The sequence below is a fragment of the Coregonus lavaretus genome (genome assembly GCF_964263955.1).
Source record: "Coregonus lavaretus genome assembly, chromosome: 4".
Lineage (NCBI taxonomy): Eukaryota > Metazoa > Chordata > Actinopteri > Salmoniformes > Salmonidae > Coregonus > Coregonus lavaretus.
The window spans coordinates 53,284,120-53,293,351 of record NC_139991.1 but is presented as its reverse complement, the minus strand read 5'-3'; the positions used below and the strand labels follow the sequence as shown (position 1 = coordinate 53,293,351).

The following is a 9,232-nucleotide window of genomic DNA, read 5'->3' as shown; positions in this document are numbered from 1 at the left end:
GGTCGGGGACGCACGATGAGATCTGCTTTGAGCAGTCATATTCCTGCTGGTCTTTGAATGTGCTCATGCCAGATACGAATAATATTTGGAGATATTTGCGTTTACTCAATACTTTCCTGCGACAGACCCGCTTGCTTTGGAGTCGTCGACGCCTGAACAGTTAACGGGATGTCGGAGCAGTGACAAATGGTTGTCTCAGGCTCCCGGTGAATTCGCTTCTCAAGTGAAGGCACGACAGAAGACCGTTCAGCCGCAGTTGGCCTTCTGCTGGGGTGAAGGTGACTCGCTTCGCTGCTGAGGAGAGAGATGCAGAGAAGGAGCTGCGAGCCATGCGCTACTAGCACTCGTCCAGTCGTCCTGCAAGCTGAACATACGAATACTATAGATAGGCTGTCCGTGGGGTTTTATCAGTGACTGTGTATGCATGTGTTCTGCACTGAACCGGCGCATTAACCGCCCAAGATCCGCAGCGAACATTTTTCAGCTCGGCAAACCACCGCAGAGGGACCCGGAGCGCCGGGAGAGTACCGAGAGCGCGCGGAAAGCCCAGCGGGCCGTAGGTGACTGTAGGATGGTGAGATATGATCTATCGTGCCGTATTGGTAGAAGCTATGGAGTAATCTCTGTCATACTAGTATAAGAGCAGACACTGTAACCTACACATATTTTCCCCACAACAAATTAAAATGCGCAACCGTGGATATTATAAATATAATTAACCAGAGACACATTTTTTTTTTACCAAGCTACATTTATCTGCCAACTAAGTCGTACATGGGAGTCCAGGAGCCATAAAGAAATTAATTTAAGACTGTCCTTGAATGGTTTCTTAACGCTTTAAGGTGCGATAGACGAAATAATGTACGTTGCACTCACAAGGGCATGTCACAAGGATAGCTACTACAATATTACACCAAAGTGCCACAATTAGTAGGTATATATATATATATATATATATATATATATATATATATATATATATATATATATATATATATATATACCTACTAATTGTGCATATATACCTACTAATTGTGGCACTTTGGTGTAATATTGTAGTAGCTATATATATATATATATATATATGTCTTTATAGTGCAATAGTGTTATTATTAAAGTGTAGGCCTATATTGGGCCCTTGAAAACCTATAGAGCTATGCATTGACTTGCTGAAAGGGGTTATTTGTACATGTTGCTTCTCAGACTGTCCAAGAATTCAACACTCTCGTGGCGCTGTACCGAGAACAGGTCATCTCTATTGGGGAGATTTCTGCCGATTGTCCCTCTTTACGGGCGGTGCTGCACCGTACCAGGACCAAAGGATGCGCTATGGCCCAAGCTGCCCATCAGAACCTCACCGTGATATCTGGGTCTGGGTAAGGAATCTACGTCTACGATATACGGATAGGCTACAGTTTGATGAATGTGATCTGTTGACGTCTTCAATCGTCACTGGAGCTGTCCATGGTGCTAGTGTCTGTCAAACCAAGGCGCGCTATTCGACAGGATAATTCAATACAGTAACAGGGTTGGGGTCAATTCCATTTCAATTCAGAAAGTAAACCAAATTCCAATTCCACATTTTCCTAAAACCCATTAAAGAGAATTGGTATTGGAATTTCAGTGTAGGCTGCTTCCTGAATTGACTGTAATTCAAATGAAATTGACCCCAAGCCTGTAGAGTAGCCTACTTGGAATGTATGATACAGTTACTGGACGTGATATGTTGACGTCTTCAATTGCCACTGGAGCTATCCATGGTGCTAGTGTGTCAATCCATGTTGTGCCCTTCGACAGGACTGCTCTATATAGTAACCTGTTTTACCAACGTGCTTTGCTTTATCAAGAAGGTGCTGTACTAGGCTACTTTTAAAATAATCGAAATTCTGTATTTTTAACATTTCCAGGAAATAATTTCTACAGTGTTTCTACAGTGGAAAATAAAAGAAAGTGCACCCCATTACATAAAGTGTGAATAATCTCACACTTTGACTGTGACACCAGCCTATAGCCTACTCATGAATTACCTGCTCTCTGGTTAGCCATTAAAGACCCCTCACACCTTCAGTCCCTTTAGAGCAAGGATGGGCAATTAGCGCCAGCGGCCCTCTTTTTGTAGGCCCATGGATCAACAAAATTTCACTTCGGGCCCCCAAAAGGCTAGGGTCGGCTCTGACTGCATGTGTGAGTATGGATGTGGGTATGCAGACCCTCAAGCTACTGTAGCCCCTCATGATGAGTTCAGAGTTTTTGTGGCCCCCACCCACATCAAAGTTGCCCATCCCTGCTTTAGAGCCAGGGGGATTCATGAAGGGCTAGGGTAGATTTGAAACTGTCCATTCTCCTACTGTGTGTGTATGTGCTGTAGGCCAGAGGATGGGGAGATCCACCCAGAGATCTGCCGGCTCTTCATCCAGCTGCAGTGCTGCCTGGAGATGTTCATCACGGAGATGCTCAAGTCCATGTGTCTACTGGGGGTGCTGCAGCTCCACAGGAAAGGTGAAATACCGATCTCAACCGGCAGAGGGCAGGGTAGTTCAGATTATTTTTTTCAGTGCATCATATCAAGATAGAGAGCAGTATGTCTACACACAATGAAATAAGTAGCTACATCATGAAACACATGGCATCACAGGTTACCCAGTATTATATGTTGATCATATGCAAATCCCCCTTCCCAGGAAAGTATTCGTACCCGGAGCCCAGGCTGGACTTCAAGATGGATGAGAGCTCTGATGTACCAATCCTGGAGGAGCGCTCCTCCTCACCTGTGGACTACCAACATGAGTCCTGGCTGGTGTGCACCGATATTGAAAACATAGAGAGGTACAGTGTAATGCAATATGCTTACACACTCATGGTCTCTCATGGTCAACAGAAAGCCCAGGCCACATAGTATTGGACATTACAAGTTATAGTAGACGTTTGTGTTTCAGTTTGTGTGTATGCTTCCTCTGTGACCATGTAGAGGTGGTAAATGGATTTACCCATGATTCACCCTGTTTCCTCAGGGACATGCGAGAGATGAGAAACCTACTCAGCAAACTTAGGGAGACCATGCCTTTACCACTAAAAAACCAAGGTAACTAGCATTTGTACTGTAAGAGTGTGTTAAATCATGAAAGATACATGAGATGGAAGGCACTGCACTGTACTCAGGTTCCTCTGTCTGTGTTGTGTCTAGATGACAGCAGTCTGCTGAATCTCACTCAATACCCGCTGGTCAGGCAAAGGAAGAGGCGCTTCTCTGGGTTCTGCTGCCTGGTGTCCGGCTGAGTGCCAGTCGGGTCCTGCAGGCAGCAGCAAGGTCAACACACCAACCCTACCCAACACCTTACATGTTATTACTGCCATTTGGAGAAGGAACTTTGTTTTGAACTAAAAGCTGATCAGTCTGTCTTTATTTAGTCATTTGATAATATGTAGAAAAAGCTATTCAAATTTAATGTTATGAACATGCATATTTTGCTATTATATTATTCAAGCTGTCTCTCTTTGTAGAAAAGGAGAACCCTTAGGTCCATAGGCGAGCACAAACAGATGTGCAAAACTGATGCCATAAGAGATGCAGTATGTTGGTAGACAGCTTTGACTAATCTCTGCCTTTAGACATCTTCCTCAGAATGTCATTATATTTCTTCACTGTGCGATGCTTCTTTTGCAGTCTTCCATGAAAGGAAATCTGTCTCCAACTTACGTTTTCCATCACAAGGGCTTTGCAATGCTCCATATAAAAAACATTTCTCATTTAATGTAAATACAGTATATAAATGCTGGTCAAAATTCTGTTTTGGATGAAACTTTCTTTGAATAATTTAACTATAGATGATCTAAAGATTGGATGTCTAAATCGTTTGCATTGATTTATTTTGATGTCTTGGCCGAAAGTGTACAGCATGAATATTGCTAGTAGTATTGTTGAAGATGTGTAGTGTATAGATGTTGTGCTATAGATTGTTCTACGGCTGACAGTATGTATAGGCCATTTTATAATGTGAATAAACTTTTTGTATTTAAATAATCATTTTTGTCTGGTTTATAGAGAGGCTCTGATCTGTTGTTTCTTGTTGGTTTCAGATTTCACACGTGATATCCACTGAGAGTATACTTCAAATGAAGGAGACAAGTGGACATATTCTCTGTAGTTGTGGGTACTTGCAGACCTATAGACTTCACCATGAAACAACATGAAACCCTTTTATATTTTATCAGTGTGACAGGAACGCAGTGTCCCATCCATCCCCACTCTTTCCACACTCAAGGGAGTGTCAGGTGTCATAGTTGTAGAGACAACTTACTGCTGGTGAATATTACTGGAATCTGGAATTTCCATAACCTTCTTCCAGTAAGGGGACAGGATGGAGGGTTTCAAAAGGAGGGATTGGAAGACGGGAACTTGGAACTTTGTGTTGTCAAGGCTTAGAGTCTTAAGTCTTTTTTTGTCTTATCTGTTAGGCTGGGTTTGTGGCTGATGCAGGAATTGGGTGTCTTCTTTGACAGAAAGACAAGTGAAATAACCAATTATCTTCACAGACCGATTCTCCTGGGAGGTCATTTGGGAGGGATATAGGAAGTAATGCCCCTAGACATACAGTACAAGTCAAAAGTTTGAACACCTACTCATTCAAGGGAATTTCATTATTTTTACTATTTTCTACATTGTATAATAATAATGAAGACATCCAATCCCTGATGTTTAGTTCATTTCATCCCGATCTCCTCTGCATTATTGTAGCCATCTGCTGCAGCCTGTCAACTATGCCTCTGCCTATCCCTGTTCTCTCCTCTCCGCACAGGCTACACAAACGCCTCACACCGCGTGGCTGCTGCCTCTCTAACCTGGTGGTCCCTGCACGCACCACACACCTGGAGTTCCAGGTCTCAGGCAGCCTCTGGAACTGCCGTTCTGCCGCCAACAAGGCTGACTTCATCCCAGCCTATGCTACCCTCCAGTCCCTCGACTTCCTGGCGCTGACGGAAACATGGATTACCACTGAAAACACTGCTACTCCTACTGCTCTCTCCTCGTCTGACCATGTGTTCTCGCATACCCCGAGAGCATCTGGTCAGAGGGGTGGTGGCACAGGAATCCTCATCTCTCCCAAGTGGACATTCTCAATTTTTCCCCTAACCCATCTGTCTATCTCCTCATTTGAATTCCATGCTGTCACAGTCACTAGCCCATTTAAGCTTAATATCCTTGTCATCTATCGCCCCCCAGGTTCCCTTGGAGAGTTCATCAATGAGCTTGACGCCCTGATAAGTTCCTTTCCTGAGGATGGCTCACCCCTCACAGTTTTGGGGGATTTCAACCTCCCTGTGTCCACATTTGACTCATTTCTCTCTGCCTCCTTCTTTCCACTCCTCTCCTCTTTTGACCTCACCCTCTCACCGTCCCCCCCTACTCACAAGGCAGGCAATACGCTTGACCTCATCTTTACTAGATGCTGCTCTTCTACTAATCTCACTGCAACTCCCCTCCATGTCTCTGACCACTACTTTGTTTCCTTTTCTCTCTCGCTCTCCTCCCACACTACTCACTCTGCCCCTACACAGATGGTAATGCGCCGCCGCAACCTTCGCTCTCTCTCTCCCACTACTCTCTCCTCTTCCATCCTATCATCTCTTCCCTCTGCTCAATCCTTCTCCCTCCAATCTCCTGATTCTGCCTCCTCAACCCTCCTCTCCTCCCTTTCTGCATCCTTTGACTCTCTGTGTCCCCTATCCTCCCGGCCGGCTCGGTCCTCCCCTCCAGCTCCGTGGCTTGATGACTCATTGCGAGCTCACAGAACAGAGCTCCGGGCAGCGGAGCGGAAATGGAAGAAAACTCAACTCCCTGCCGACCTGGCATCTTTTCACTCCCTCCTCTCTACATTTTCTTCATCTGTTTCTGCTGCTAAGGCCACTTTCTACCACTCTAAATTCCAAGCATCTGCCTCTAACCCTAGGAAGCTCTTTGCCACATTTTCTTCCCTGCTGAATCCCCCCCCCCCCCCCCTCCTCTCTCTCTGTGGATGACTTCGTCAACCACTTTGAAAAGAAGGTTGACGACATTCGATCCTCGTTTGCTAAGTCTAATGACACTGCTGGTCCTACTCACACTGCCCTTCCCTATGCTTTGACTTCTTTCTCCCCTCTCTCTCCAGATAAAATCCTGCGACTTGTGACTGCAGGCCGCCCAACAACCTGCCCGCTTGACCCCATCCCCTCCTCTCTTCTCCAGACCATCTCCGGTGACCTTCTCCCCTACCTCACCTCGCTGATCAACTCATCCTTGACCGCTGGCCATGTCCCTTCCGTCTTCAAGAGAGCGAGAGTTGCTCCCCTTCTCAAAAAACCAACACTCGATCCCACTGATGTCAACAACTACAGACCAGTATCCCTTCTTTCTTTTCTTTCCAAAACTATTGAGCGTGCCGTCTTTAGCCAACTCTCTTGCTATCTCTCTCAGAATGACCTTCTTGATCCAAACCAGTCAGGTTTCAGGACTGGTCATTCAACTGAGACTGCTCTTCTCTGTGTCACGGAGGCTCTCCGCACTGCTAAAGCTAACTCTCTCTCCTCTGCTCTTGTCCTTCTAGACCTGTCTGCTGCCTTTGATACAGTGAACCATCAGATCCTCCTCTCCACCCTCTCCGAGCTGGGCATCTCCGGCGCGGCTCACTCCTGGATTGCGTCCTACCTGACCGGTCGCTCCTACCAAGTGGCGTGGCGAGAAGCTGTCTCCGCACCACGTGCTCTCACCACTGGTGTCCCCCAGGGCTCAGTTCTAGGCCCTCTCCTTTTCTCCCTATACACCAAGTCACTTGGCTCTGTCATATCCTCACATGGCCTCTCCTATCATTGCTACGCTGACGATACACAACTAATCTTCTCCTTTCCCCCTTCTGATAACCAGGTGGTGAATCGCATCTCTGCATGTCTGGCAGACATATCAGTATGGATGACGGATCACCACCTCAACCTGAACCCTGGCAAGACGGAGCTGCTCTTCCTCCCGGGGAAGGACTGCCCGTTCCATGATCTCGCCATCACGGTTGACAACTCTGCTGTGTCCTCCTCCCAGAGTGCGAAGAGCCTAGGCGTGACCCTGGACAACACCCTGTCGTTCTCCGCCAACATCAAGGCGGTGACCCGCTCCTGCAGGTTCATGCTCTACAACATTCGGAGAGTACGACCCTGCCCCTGCCTTACACAGGAAGCGGCACAGGTCCTAATCCAGGCACTTGTCATCTCCCGTCTGGACTACTGCAACTCGCTGTTGGCTGGCCTCCCTGCCTGTGCCATTAAACCCCTACAACTCATCCAGAATGCCGCAGCCCATCTGGTGTTCAACCTTCCCAAGTTCTCTCACGTCACCCCCCTCCTCCGCACACTCCACTGGCTTCCAGTTGAAGCTCGCATCTGCTACAAGACCATGGTGCTTGCCTATGGAGCAGTGAGGGGAACGGCACCTCTGTACCTTCGGGCTCTGATCAGTCCCTACACCCAAACGAGGGCATTGCGTTCATCCACCTCTGGCCTGCTGGCTCCCCTTCCTCTGCGGAAGCACAGCTCCCGCTCAGCCCAGTCAAAACTGTTCGCTGCTCTGGCACCCCAATGGTGGAACAAGCTCCCTCACGACGCCAGGACAGCGGAGTCACTCACCACCTTCCGGAGACATTTGAAACCCCACCTCTTTAAGGATTACCTGGGATAGGATAATGTAATCCTTCTACCCCCCCCCCCCCCCCCCCCCCCAAAAAAAAAAAAATTGTAAAGTGGTTATCCCACTGGCTATAGGGTGAACGCACCAATTGGTGAGTCGTTCTGGATAAGAGCGTCTGCTAAATGACGTAAATGTGCCCTTGAGCAAGGCACTTAACCCTAATTGCTCCTGTAAGTCGCTCTGGTTAAGAGCGTCTGCTAAATGACTAAAATGTAAATGTCAAACTATTAAATAACACCTATGGAATCATGTAGTAACCAAACAAGTTTTAAACAAATCAAAATATATTTTAGATTTTAGATTCTTCATAGTAGCCACCCTTTGCACACTCTTGGCATTCTCTCAACCAGCTTCACCTGGAATGCTTTTCCAACAGTCTTGAAGGAATTCCCAAATATGCTGAGCACTTGTTGGCTGCTTTTCCTTCACTCTGCGGTTCAACTCATCCCAAACCATCTCAATTGGGTTGAGGTGGGGTGATTGTGGAGGCCAGGTCATCTGATGCAGCACTCCATCACTCTCCTTCTTGGTCAAATAGCCCTTACACCGCCTGGTGGAGTGTTGGGTCATGGTCCTGTTGAAAAACAAATGATAGTCCCACTAAGAGCAAACCAGATGGGATGGCGTATCACTGCAGAATGCTGTGGTAGCCATGCTGGTTAAGTGTGCTTTGAATTCGAAATAAATCACTGACAGTGTCACCAGCAAAGCACCCCCACACCATCACACCTCCTCCTCCATGCTTCACGGTGGGAACCACACATGTGGAGATCATCCGTTCACCTACTCTACGTCTCACAAAGACACGGCGGTTGGAGCCAAACATCTCAAATTTGGGCTCATCAGACCAAAGGACAGATTTCCACCGGTCTAATGTCCATTGCTCGTGTTTCTTGGCCCAAGCAAGTCTCTTCTTATTATTGGTGTCCATTAGTAGTGGTTTCTTTGCAGCAATTCGAACATGAAGGCCTGATTCACACAGTCTCCTCTGAACAGTTGATGTTGAGATGTGTCTGTGACTTGAACTCTGTGAAGCATTTATTTGGGCTGCAATTTCTGAGGCTGGTAACTCTAATGAACTTATCCTCTGCAGCAGAGGTAACTCTGGGTCTTCCATTCCTGTGGCAGTCCTCATGAGAGCGAGTTTCATCATAGCGCTTGATGGTTTTTGCGACTGCACTTGAAGAAACGTTCAAAGTTCTTGACATTTTCTGGATTGACTGACCTTCATGTCTTAAAGTAATGATGGACTGTCGTTTCTCTTTGCTTATTTGAGCTGTTCTTGCCATAATATGGACTTGGTCTTTTACCAAAAAGGCTATCTTCTGTATTCCACCCCTAACTTGTCACAACACAACTAATTGGCTCAAACGCATTAAGAAGGAAAGAAATTCCACAAATTAACTTTTAACAAGGCACACCTGTTAATTGAAATGCATTCCAGGTGACTACCTCATGAAGCTGGTTGAGCGAATGCCAAGAGTGTGCAAAGCTGTCATCAAGGCAAAGGGTGGCTTCTTTGAA

General features: G+C 46.6%; 1 protein-coding gene across 1 annotated transcript; it reads left to right on the top strand.

The window, feature by feature from the left end:
• Nucleotides 1–65: 65 nt before the first annotated feature.
• On the top strand, nucleotides 66–4,015 carry rgs7bpb (regulator of G protein signaling 7 binding protein b). Its single transcript, XM_084159797.1, has 6 exons — nucleotides 66–574; nucleotides 1,204–1,376; nucleotides 2,369–2,499; nucleotides 2,682–2,826; nucleotides 3,012–3,082; nucleotides 3,185–4,015. The coding sequence occupies exons 1-6, from the start codon at nucleotides 425–427 to the stop codon at nucleotides 3,274–3,276; spliced, it is 762 nt and encodes a 253-aa protein (XP_084015923.1). The 5' UTR covers nucleotides 66–424; the 3' UTR covers nucleotides 3,277–4,015.
• The last annotated feature ends 5,217 nt before the right edge of the window (nucleotides 4,016–9,232 follow it).